The 13,374-nt window shown below is 39.3% G+C and overlaps 1 protein-coding gene across 1 annotated transcript; it reads right to left on the bottom strand.

Moving 5' to 3' along the window:
* Positions 1–52: 52 nt before the first annotated feature.
* LOC104110043 (C-terminal binding protein AN) lies at positions 53–6,018 on the bottom strand. The gene is made up of 7 exons (XM_009619460.4): positions 5,261–6,018; positions 4,840–5,008; positions 4,610–4,740; positions 1,899–2,681; positions 1,470–1,517; positions 662–775; positions 53–371 (listed from the first exon to the last, which is right to left on the bottom strand). Exons 1-7 carry the CDS (start codon positions 5,834–5,836, stop codon positions 300–302), a joined length of 1,893 nt encoding a protein of 630 aa, XP_009617755.1. The 5' UTR covers positions 5,837–6,018; the 3' UTR covers positions 53–299.
* Between the last annotated feature and the right edge of the window lie 7,356 nt (positions 6,019–13,374).

Here is a 13,374-nt window from a genome sequence, read left to right as displayed (position 1 = left end):
GGATTCAAGATTTTAAATAAGCAGTTATAAAGTATCACTATATTCATCACTCTTTACTCACAAAGCATGCAAATTTCATTAGAACGCAACAGTCTAAACAAAAAACAAGATAAATCAGCCATTTTCATGGGGGGGGAAAAGATCCCTGATAGGAGGCAATAATGAAAGCTACATTAAAAACATACAACTCTTGCTTCAACTCTTGACTCAATGCCTTACAAAACTACTTGTGGTAAATATTCCAAAAATATCAGCATAGCATATTTTAAAAATCATGCGCAACGGCTCAAAGACACTGCCTAGTCAAGCCATCTAGTGATACCATCTTCTCCAACCGCTGCTAGTACTTCAACGCGTACATCCAAAACGGCCTGCAGGTTGCAGCGATGACAACATCAAAATATAGGTATTTCTATAGTGGACGATAGAGAATAAGCCTTATTAAATAACTGATTCTTACAACAGAAGTAGTATTTCACTTGATTAGAACCGGAGTTCAAAAAGGAAAGGGGTCAGGTAGAGATGTTTTGGAGAGAGTTTTAGAAAAATGAAAAAGCGATGTTCTGGGACATTGTTATTACCAAAATAGTTACAATATGTGACTACCATATGATGGGGCAGGAACCTAGTTCTGAATGTCTGAAGCAGAACAAGAACTTACCAGAGGATTCCTACAGTTCACTAGTCGACATTCTTCCATAGTACCTTCAAATGTCCAGCTTTCCCAAACATCAAAACTGTGACTCGCAAATACAAATTCCATCCTCCTATTTATCTGCAATATCAGGGTCAGGGTGACACCACAGCTTTTATGTGATACAATAAAATCAAGCAAGGTGGTAATCCACAAAAGAACGGAGCAACAAATGTGCATCTAATTCCAATTGAATACCTGAATACGTCGACCTCTAACATTGACAAATTTAGAACTTTTCCAGCATAAAACTTCCCACAACTTTTGGAAAGAATAAATTCTTAGCCGCAAGTGTTGGCAACTTGCCATAGGAAATGAATTTCTATGATTCTATCATACCCAACTATTGATCTAACTTCAACATGGAGAAAGTATTCAACATACTACCAAAATTAAGGACATAGAACAAGAGCACTTTGAAAGCTACGGCATCTTTGCGGTGAGGGGTAAAAAAACACATTTCTACATATAAAAATAGGAATTATTTTGATGAAATAAATATAACAATTACTAATCCACACTTGGCCCGGACACAGATCATTAAGAAAAAGAATTACTCATCCACACTTTTATACTCAATTATTTATCCAAGTGAAATAACACGTAAATGATCTCAAACTTCCAGTTTCTAGCATGTGTAGAAGCAAGAGCAACAACTTAACGTTATAAGCTTTTGCAGTTTCTTAATGGTTAAGCACAATAGAAACCCAAAATACTGCACCCAGAGGTAGCATAGCTCAAGGATGTTTTATGACAAGTACAGTGATAAACATACCTGTAATAACTTCCCACCAGCAGTAAATGATCTCAACCCAATTGTATCCTGAAATAGAGCCTCAGTTATTAAATGTGTTTGCAAGGCATTCATTTAAGGAAATATTTTTGAAATCTCGCACAAAATCTTTCCAACAAAACGTGTTTAAATTTTTTCAAGAAGTTTCTGCAAATAGTTTTGCTTTTAACTATTGTTTTTTCGGTAAAAATGGCTTAATGGTGCTGTCAAAGAAAAGTTCTTCTACTCACGAACACTCACATTTAAAGAAATAAACTATAACCATCCAAACATAATATCTTTTTTTTTTTCAAAACATTTTCCAGAAGTCGTCCAAATGGCACCCAAAGCACTATGCAGATAGTTTGGCACTATCTGAAAGTAGAGGGCAGCGCTGCCGTAAATGGAAAACCACATTTCTTATCAGCATACCTTGCTTCTAAAAACCACAAGGAACTGTGCTGCTGGGTCTCTTTTTGTAACATCTGACATTGTGTCGAGGAACCAACCACCCCCTTTAACTCTTTGTCTGGAGACATGCAAAGCAGGGTGATGTCTTGCATGTAAAGCTATAATATAACCATCCTTCAGCAGTTCCGCAGATTTTCTGCTGAGATCCATGCCTTTTTTCGGGAGCTGCACCCCTGATGAATCCTGTATTGATTCAATCTTCCTACCTCTTAAATCTTCTGGAGAAGCAAATCGTGAACTGGAACTCACACCTTGATCTGTTCCGCTCATCGTAGCACCATCTTCATGGTGTGACGTACTCTCCTTTTCAAATGCCAAAGAATCATCTACTTTGTGCTGTGATTTATGGCGCCCATGCCGCTTTTTAGCCTTTTTACCTGATCGGCTTCGCTTTACTTCAGATCTACCAGAACTATTTTGAGATACTATGGAGCCTTGAAGCTGACTAGGTGATTCCCTCGAGTCATTCACTAATCTTTTCTGAGAGTTCTCTGCAACATCTTCAATGGGTTGATGACTAACAGAAACCTGCAACGTGCTTTCAACATCTTGTATTTGGTGTCGTTCGTTTTCATACCCTATCTCGCTTTCTTCTTCATCGTCAGATACAGAATCCTTTGGAGCAACACCATCCAAGAAGAATGATTGCAGCATAGAAATAGCTTTCTCCCTTATTTCCATCCACACTTCTTCACTATAATCTGCGCTGCGTGGCAGTATCAGAACATTGGGCATCTCCCTTACCTAATCCAAAGATACATCGACTTCCGTCAATTAAAAAAATCTAATAAAGACTAAATTTCACATCGCATATTCCTGATATCAAATTAATATAAATCCAAGAATCCAATGTGACAAATAGATACCACCAACATTTTAAATCTCCTGCTAATAATCATCAATCCTGCCTCTACTGAAAACAAAGTGGTGAAAAAAGAAAAAAGGACTGAACACTTCTTGAAGTCCAAGGGTAACCAAAACTTGAATTCAACAAAGTAAATCTACCAAGAGCTCCACAGACGCCAAACCAGGTACACACAAATATCAGAAAACTACAAAGTCTTAGTTAAATGAGCTCATAGCGTCACACAGTGGCGGAGGCAGGATCTCCATGAAGGGGGTTCAAGAAAAAAAAATATCGTAGCTAGTGGGAATTGAACCTATGACCTTTCAAAGATTTTGAACCCCCTTGACCACTAAGCTACACTGTTGGGCTGTGTCAAGGGGGTTCAAAACTTAATATATAGAGGTAAAAAACAGATTTTTCCTTATATATACAGTGTAATTTTTCGGCGAAGGGGGTTCGGGCGAACCCCCTTCCGTCCCCCTAAATCCGCCCCTGGTGTCACATAGTCGATAAAGCTTCTTACAAACAACTTCACTTAATACCATATAGTAAATATAACGTGAAAATTCTAAATTTTGAAGAAGCTACTTTTGGCTAGTAATACTTGGGAAAAGATCTAATACTATCAACGTAGCTCTATCAAATGTTAGGTAGCTTACACATATTACAATCATGAATTTTCCAGAGTTTTTCGTTCCCCTTTCTTCTAGTAGCTTAAATTAGTAAAAGGCAAAACGTTATAGAAAATAAAATAGATTTTCACAAGAGTCTAGTGAATTATCAAAATCAATGTTTAGGAAGGACCCCCAAATTTGATAGTGAATAATAGTCAAAAAGCTATTTACTCTTAAACAAGTATATCTCTAGAAAGTAGAACACTGCCAAAAAGTCACAAGTAAGGCCCAACCCTAACTACTTTAAAGGCCTTTCAAATGCAATAATAGAAAATATTACAAGGAAAAAGAAATAACAAAAGAAGAAAAGAAGATAAAAGGCAACAACATTCAGGTTGCTGACTTGGGTCATAACCTTGTCATCCTGAAGAGAAGATGAAATGTCAGCTCTCTCACCCAACTCCAACATATGGAGCATAACAAGAGAAAGGAGTTGAGGGAAACTTCAGAACAACTAACCAACTCAAAAGCGTCCAGAATCCCTTCCCCTCAGGCCTCACCATTAATCTCTCACCAAAACAAGTGTTCTGGAAGGCAACTTCCTTGACAAGGTAAGGATGACTGCTAGACCACACCAGACATGTTCTGGTTGCCTCATTGTATATACACTAGGTGGTGTCCGGTCTACTAGCTACGAATGAGAATAACTATTCACTAGCAAGCATTGGAGTATTGGACTTAGGGCTATAACACTTACATTAGAACTCATCCTCGGTGCTTCAAAATTAATTAAATTTATTGGACTTATGGCTATAACACTTAGATTAGAACCCATCCTCGGTGCTTCAAAATTAATTCATTTTATATATGCAACCCAATTTCACTCTCACAATTGCAGAGCAATATCTATCAAACAAGCAAGATTTCACGGTGAAGCAATTACCCACCTTCTTCATAATTTCCTAAATGAGTACCCATTCCTATAGGTGTATGAATCTCACAACAACACCAATTATTACCTGGCCTCTCACTCTTTCTTGCACAAAAGAAACGACATTTTGACGAAACAGCATCGTTCAAACTCCAAAGATGGAAAACTCAGTCCCACCATCATTTACTAGCAAGCACATGAGAGAAATTCAACAAATAAAAAACTGCTTATCCAAATATAATCCTATCATTCAATCATACCCTAAGACTATTCATCATACCCATGCTTCCATCCATTGTGGCCCTTCAGCACCATCCAAAGCACAGCCGGCAAGGCCTCCCTCAATTAGAAGTTGTTTGACAGCACAATCATCTAACAGTTGGCTGCTACCGGTATTAACAAGAAATGCCCCTGCATGAAATGCTCAACAAGTCATCCCCATGGATAGTGGAAATGGGTGATTGGGGCAACAGGGAACTACTTCAGATACATATCCAGAGCAAAAATTACCAGGCTTTAAATGCTGCAAGCAATCTGCATTGATAATTTGAACTGTTTCATTTGTTAGAGCACAGTGTAACGATATAAGGTCGCTTGCAGCAAGTAAGTCATGAAGGGTATCCATTCTCCTGGCAGCAGATGGAAATCTAATGGAGTGTCTGCTCACTTTTCCATTTCCCTGTAATCATTTAAGAAATGAAACCTTTGTTAGCATGCATAGATATTAAACACTAATACTTATCTCAACAATCCTTCACACTACTGTGATAAGCCATGAAAAATCTACTCAATTAAACCGAAATCAATCAACTTTCCTACCTCATCAAAATAGAGCAGGATCATGTTGATTAATTAATTATATTTCACTTAAGCTACGAAAATTTAGCCAGTAAAGTTGGAATTTTAACGGAAATACTCTCAATTTCGCTACCTCGACATCAAAATAGAGCACGCTCATGTTGAATGCTAAACTCCGAGTAGCCAAAGACCTTGCCGAAGCAGATCTACCAATAATTCCCAGTACAAGGCCACGACACCGGCGCATTCCACGACACAGCGGCTGAACGGAGCCAAGCCAGCCGGAAGCCGATAAGGTGTGGCGAGAGAGGAGATGAGTACGGCGGAGCAAACCGAGGATAAGCGCCATAACAGTATCCGCCACCTCTTCAGCGCGGCTAACGTCGACATGAACAAGTCGAGAGAGTCCGAGGTCGGAAGCCAACGCGGAATCGACGGCTCGGTCGGAGGATCCGAGGCAGAGAATGAGCTGCCACGAACGGAGCCGACGTTGCGCCGCGCGTGGGAGGAACGCGAGTGAGTGAAGAAGTACGGCTGTAGCTGACTCGATCCGCGCTTCCGCTAAGCGGCTGAGAGGCACGTGCTCGATGACTGCGATGCCGGAGAGGCATTCTTGTTCTAACGCTGTGTCTTCGATGCAATTGAGAGTAATGACTAGAGGAACTTGTTGAGTAACCGACGACGACGTCGTTTTGTTGTGGTGCGCCATTGTTGCTGTCCGGATGAGAGGAGATCTGGATGATGACGTTGTTGTCGGAAACTATTAGGAACGCCGGAGAACGGCGGTGAACATTTCCGTCTTTTTCTCCGGCGAATTTAGAAAGCAATGAGGTGTCAGTTTTTGCCTAAAGAGTTGTGAGAGACCCTAGTCTTCTCTGTCACTTTTTTTGTGTCACACTGGCCCCGTGACTTTCTCTTTTATTTCAAAAAGGCCTTTATTAATTACCTTATTTCCCAATCAAGTCCCTTATCTGCAGGAGTATACTTGGGCAACGTGATGGAATCATTGCCTGGATTTTATTTTGGATATCCTTTTTGTTTTTCATTTGTTTCCTTTCTCTTTTTTTGTTTAGTTGAAATTTGAAAATATTGCCGTTTGTACAGATTTTTGGAAACGGTTTTAAAAAATGGAAAATTTTATCTGATAAACAAAATGTGTTCTGAATATTATTTTTTTTTGTTGTTGTGTTTACATATTGTTTTTTTAAAAGTAAAAATCTGCTCTTCGTCTATAATTATGAGTGTTAATTGCAAGTTCTATCGTTTTAATTCTGTCATCAATGCCTATGTTCATTTCAAGTTCACAAGTTGTTTCACTCCTAATTTATTTTTTATGCATCTCACCATGAGATTTAGTACAATAGCTTTTAAAAAGTATTTTCTATTTTCTACCATGTTGGAATATATTGGATATGCTATTGTTATATTTTTTAATTTTTTCAAATGTATCTTAATAGAAAATAGTTTACAAATCCTTAATTTTAGTTATTCCTATTGTAAATTCAAAATTTCCAATAGTTTGTGATGGAAGCTAATTACTCTTTACAAAAACCCATATATTTATTTACTAAGTAATAAATGCAATAAATAATTAATTACTCTTTGATGACGAAAAAAAATTGGTTACTAGATGGAGGTGCGGAGAGAAGTTTTTGTTCATTGGTACAAATATAAAATGTGTAAATAGTTCTAGATATGCATCCATTTTATTTATCACAAATTCAAATTCTTGCAACTTTTTGTAGACTCACTTGAAGTACTCGGTACTAATGCTACTTCTATATATACCTAAAATTCCTTTAAAAACTTTAAAAGTTGAGCATATTGAGGAGTTTGACTTGATATAAGTAATTTAATCGAGTAGGAGTAGATATTTGTTTCTAAAAAAGATACATTACTTCATTCCAAAGTAATTAAGCTAGCGTTTTGTCATGGTCTTTGGGAGTCGTTCGTTTAGATTTTGGCAGAGTTAAATTATAAAAAGGCGGAAGGGCCTCGTGGCAAAACACGAAAAAGTTGAAGGGTCGAGATTAGATTAGCCAGTGTAGATCAACGGCCCAAATTATCTTCAGCAGTATCAAATAACGACACACACACACACACGCACACATAGAGAGAATCCAGCGAACTTGTGGTATTAGATTTCTCCTCTCTCATCTAATTCTTCTCCCTCCAATCCAAGTTCTTCTCTCATCTAAATCTATTTCTTCTCTTCTGTTTGCAGAATCGAGGTGTCAACAATGGCGATTATCATTTAACTGTTGCTTCTTATTTCATTTTCTCATTTTAGTTTGTAATATTTTCATTCAGTCAATAAAATCGAAAATTATCCCAAAAATTACGTGTTGTCTTAATTAGCTGTAATTATGGATTTGAGCTTGAATTGAGCTCAGATCTTGACAATTGGTATCAGAGCCTTGTCGATTTCACACCAAAATAGAGGTATTAATGGTTGAAGGAACTCGCATAAAAGTGATGGATGAGAAATTAACCCACCAATCCATAACGAGATGTTGGCTAAGCTGAAGGATGGGCAACAAGCTGGTATTCGAGGTACCTTAGAATAGTTATTAGAGAGATTGAATAACATGGATCGTAGGCCACCCGAGCAAATTCCCGGAGTTGAAATTGGATTACTACCATTACCTGCTGAAGATAGAGCAGTTAGGCCACAACAAGGACATGTTCCTAATCCAAAATGGGAATTAACAAGTTTCGATGGTACTAACACTAAGGTATGGATTAGAAAAAATGATAGATTCTTCAATTTATATAAGGTAGTTGAGGATCTTAAAGTAGAAGGGGCTACTTTATATATGAATGGCAATGCTGAGTTATGGTACAATTCTCTAATACTAAGCAGAGGAGTGATTACCTGGGAAGAGCTCAAATGAAGAGGTATGCAATAGGTTTGGGGAAATGTTAATGGAAGATGTAGTGGAGGAATTTAACCGACTGCAACAAACAAGCAGCGTCGAAGATTATGTAGTTAAGTTTGATGACCTTAAGGCTCAGATGGTAGTAGGAACCATGCACTAAATGAGGCATATTTTCTTTCTAGTTTTGTAGGGGGCTTGAAAGATGAAATCAAATATTCAGTGAAGCTGTTTAAACCTAAAACTTTGAGCTGTCAAGAATGCAGGAGAAGGCAATTGAATCTGCCTTAAAGAAGAACCAGCTAGTAGCAAGGGTGACCACTGCTGCTAAGGCTTCGGTTCTAGTAGTGGTGCAAAGGCCAACTGCAGCTACTTGATAAGTGAGGATTTTGACTACTTATTTGCTCCTTTTGACTTTTATTTTAGTTCAAAAATATTTAAAAGTATTCCTGAAAACTGATGAAATATGATTACTTGCAGGAGTATTGAAAAATGAGTCATTACGATGAAATCAAACTCAAGAGGAGTGCTTTTGAACAAGGACTAAAATCAAGCACAAAAAGTTAAAGTGCGACCGCAGAATTCTGTGTGCGGCCGCAGAACATGAAGAAGAATTAACAGAGCTGCAATGTAAGGTGCGGACCGCACAATAATTGTGCGGCCGCAGAAGTCATGGTTCAAAGAGTTCCAACTCCAAGCCCAGCAAGAACTCCGGACCGCACTATAATTGTGCGGCCGCACCCATAATTGTACAGTCCGCAGAACTTAAAAGACGCGATCGCAGTACAGAATTATGCGGCCGTAGATCCAACTCATGTCAAGAGCTGAAGCAAACTGCGGACCGCACACAAAATTGTACGGCCGCAGAACCTCCGAAAGGGAAGTTTTGTTTGAAAATTTCAGCTGTGTATAAATAGACTTTTTTGACGAAATTAGGATAAGTTTTGAATACGAGAAAGTCTGTAGCCGTTTTTCTTTACTCTTTTAGGCAACTTTAGTTTATATTGTTGATTTTACATTGGATTTTCATTTATTAATCATTCAGTATAAGTTTTATCATATTTTCTTCTTTATTTTCTTCATTACCCACTATGAGTAGCTAAATTTCTAGCTAGGGTTGTGACTCAACCCTAGTGTGGGAACCTAATGGGTGTTTGATTTAGGGCTTGTTTATGATTGGGTGTGTATTATTTAGCCTAGTTCTTGCTATAATTATAGAATTAATGGTTTCAAATATTTGTTCAAGCCTATTTGACTTGGTCTCTGCTTGAGAAAGAAAGACTTAGTCTAGGAAAATTTGGCTAACAAGAGTTTGGGATGAAATCAAGATATTGATAGTCTCAATTAAAGGGTTGATCCTAGAGATAGTAAAACCCGACTTGAGCAATTTGTCAACTGTTTAGTTCAATACCCATTTGAACTTGAGAAAGCTAAATTGGGCAAAACCACTCTCTTACCGAGAGGTATTGAGTGGGTATTTGAGTGTTGATTTCTATAATATACCCCGACCAACGAAACTCGCTCTAAAGCCCACAACCTATTAGGCAAACACCTAGGTGAAAGTCACAGCCCTAGACCTTTTACATATTTGAAAAACAACAAGAAAAACATTCTTCTCTAGTTCATATTTTTCAATTGCAATCTTTAGTATAATTTTAGAAGTAAAATCAAAACAAAGTTTGTGGAAGTGCAACTTAGACAATTCACGTGCTTAGACCAAATACATACCACTAATCCCATCTACGCTCCCTGTGGATTCGATCTCAACTCCTAGTTGGGTATTATTATTGTAATCGACCGCTTCACAACCCCAATTTGAGGTGTGACTTGGGCGAGATCAATTTTTGGCAACAACTCTCATTTGGCAACACCCGGTGTGGAGCCGCTCTTAATGGAGGTGGGGGGGAACGGGAACGTTGTCTTGAGGCAGGCAACCTTGTCTATTTGCTTGAGGTTCAAGAGGAACCTCTTCAACTTGGTCATCCTCCACGTCATCCCCCAATGGCATGTTTCCGAGTGGATCATTATTGTTGAGAGCCATTGTTGCACCTATAATTGTTTCACAAAAAGATTAGTAACACGGAAGGAAAAGAAGACAAGTCACACACAAAACCTAATATATAGCTAAATCCGTTTTTAGCTCCTCGGTTGGAGACTTCCACTTTGGAGTTAAAGCCATTGCCTCCACATCTCAGGTATGAATTCCTTGGCCCTTGTTCTACTTTACCGGTTATTCTTTCCTCTTGTTTGACTAACGTGCAGGTAGACTCTACATTGGCGGTGCTATAAAAGAGTAAGAAAGCTATTGGATGGACATTGGCGGATATTTGGGGTATAAGCCCCACCTTTTGCATGCATAAGATTATTTTGGAGAAGGATGCCAAACCTTCCGTTGAACATCAAAGAAGACTAAATGAAGCAATGCAAGAGGTGGTTAAAAAGGAGATTATAAAGTGGTTGGATGCCGAGGTTGTTTACCCCATTTCCGATAGTTCGTGGACCTCTCTTGTGCAATGTGTCCCAAAGAAAGGGGGCATGATGGTGGTCACCAATGACAAGAACAAGTTGATTCCTACAAGAACGTTGATCGGGTGGAGAGTGTGTATGGACTATCGCAAGATCAACAAAGTCACAAGGAAGGATCATTTCCCACTTCCCTTCCTTGATCAAATGCTTAATAGGTTGGCCGGTCGTGCTTTCTATTGTTTCCTTGATGGGTATTCCGGCTACATTCAAATTTTTATTGCTCCGGAGGATCAATAGAAGACTACTTTCACATGTCCATATGATACTTTCGCATTCTCGTGGATGCCATTTGGTTTATGCAATGCACATGCAACTTTTCAACGGTGTATGATGGCTATCGGCACGGACATGGTGGAGGATTTTCTTGAGGTCTTCATGGATGACTTTTCAGTGGTCGGGAATTCTTTTGATGATTGCTTGAAAGATTTGGATAAGGTCTTGTGAAGATGTGAAGAGACGAACTTGGTACTTAATTGGGAGAAATATCACTTCATGGTCGAGGAAGGCATTGTCCTTGGCTACAAAATTTCAAAGAATGGTATTGAGGTCGAGAAGGCCAAAATAGAGGTGATTTCTAAACTTTCACCCCAACATCCGTGAAGGGAGTGAGGAGTTTCTTGGGTCATGCGGGGTTCTACCGCCGTTTCATCAAGGATTTTTTCAAAGTGGTGAACCCTTTGTGTAAGCTATTGGAGAAAGATGCCAAAATCCATTTCAACGAGGATTGCATGAAGGTATTTGAATTGCTCAAGTCCAAATTGATAACTACTTCTATTATCACCGCACCGGATTGGAACTTGCCTTTTGAGCTCATGTGTTATGCAAGTGATGTGGCGGTCAGAGCAGTTTTGGGGCAACATATCAACAAAATCTTCCATCCGATCTACTATGCTAGTAAGACCATGAATGATGCCCAAGTCAATTACATTGTGACCGAAAAAGGGCTCATTGCTATTGTTTTTGCTATGGAGAAGTTCCGCTCGTACTTGATGGGTACAAAAGTGATTGTCCACACGGATCATGCAGCACTTCGGTACCTTATGAGCAAGAAAGATTCAAAGGCTCGGTTAGTGAGATGGGTGCTTTTATTGTAAGAGTTCGATCTAGATATCCAAGACCGCAAAGGCAGTGAAAACCAAGTGGCGGACCATTTGTCTCTCTTGGAAGAGGAGGGGAGGCCACATGACGGCCTTGAAATCAATGACTCCTTCCCTGACGAGCAACTTCTAGCCATTTCAATGACCGAGATGTCATGGTTCGCTGATTTATCAAATTATCTTGTGAGTGGTATTGTAACGGATGAGTTTTCTTCAAACCAAAGGAAGAAGCTCAAACGGGATTGCCTAGACTATTATTGGGATGAACCGTGCCTCTTCCGGATTTGTACCGATGGCATGATTAGAAGATGTATGCCGGAGGAGGAACAAGTTAAAATTCTTGGGGCTTGTCATTCTTTACCCTACGACGGTCACCATGGGGGAGCAAGAACGACGGCCAAGTGTTGAGTTGTGGATTCTATTGGCCTATTCTCTACAAGGATGCAAATGATCTAGTCAAGCTTTGTGATGAATGTCAAGGGGCCGGTGGGATTTCAAAGAAAAATGAGATGCCCCTCACCACCATCTTGGAAGTTGACATTTTTTATGTGTGGGGCATTGATTTTATGGGACCGTTCGTAAGCTCTTGTGGGAACACCTACATTTTGGTAGCTGTGGACTATGTGTCAAAGTGGGTTGAGGTCGTTGCTCTACCCAACAACGAAGCTCGAAATGTGGTGGCATTTTTGAAAAAGAACATCTTTACAAGATTTGGTACTCCAAGGGCCATTATAAGTTATGGGGAATCGCACTTTTGCAATAAAGCTTTTTATACCTTACTCACTAAATATGGTGTCACTCACAAAGTCACGACCCCCTATCACCCTCAAGCAAGCGGACAAGTGGAATTCTCCAACGGGGATATCAAGAGTATTTTGTCAAAGACAGTGAATGCCAACCGGACGGATTGGTCAAAGAAACTTGATGATGCTCTATGGGCCTATAGGACAGCTTACAAAACACCGATGGAGATGTCTCCATACCGGTTGGTATTTGGGAAAGCTTGTCACCTTCCGGTGGAACTTGAGCACAAGGCTATGTGGGCATTGAATAAGTTAAATCTTGAGTGGGATGTCGCCGTCAACTTAAGGGTGGAACAATTGAATGAGCTTGATGAATTCCGGTACCATGCATATGCAAGTTCTTCCTTATACAAGGAGAAGATAAAGTACCTCCATGACAAGTACATTCAGAACAAGGAGTTCAAAGAAGGTGATCTTGTGTTATTGTTCAATTCTCGGTTACGGATGTTTCCGGGAAAGTTAAAGTTTAAATGGAGTGGCCCGTTTGAGGTTGTGAGTGTAATACCCTTTGGTGCATTAGACTTGAAGAATAAAAATGATGAAGTGTTTAGAGTCAATGGTCACCGGGTGAAACATTATTTGGGAAAGGTTGATGATGGCCACATCGTGGCATTGATTCATTTTAAGTGATTGATGGTAATCTGCGTCGTGCCGCGACGTTAAATCAGGTGCTTCTTGGGAGGCAACCCATGTTTCTTTTTATTTTTATTTTTCTTCTTTTTTAGATAGGTCTTATTTTGTGCTAACTGGTTTTGAAGTGTGTTGCAGGAATGAGTGTGCTTTGCAGGAACTGTGCTCAGTAAAAATGGCTAAGTGTGAAAAAAATATGCGGACCACACGTTTATTGTGCGGACCGCACAATTTTGAAGGCCACAGAAAAAATGATTCTACGGCCGCACATTTCTTTGTGCAGCCGCACAATTGGAGATCAGAAATTGCAAACTC

This window comes from Nicotiana tomentosiformis, chromosome 1 (genome assembly GCF_000390325.3).
Source record: "Nicotiana tomentosiformis chromosome 1, ASM39032v3, whole genome shotgun sequence".
Taxonomy (NCBI): Eukaryota; Viridiplantae; Streptophyta; class Magnoliopsida; order Solanales; family Solanaceae; genus Nicotiana; species Nicotiana tomentosiformis.
This window is presented reverse-complemented; position numbering and strand designations above follow the sequence as displayed.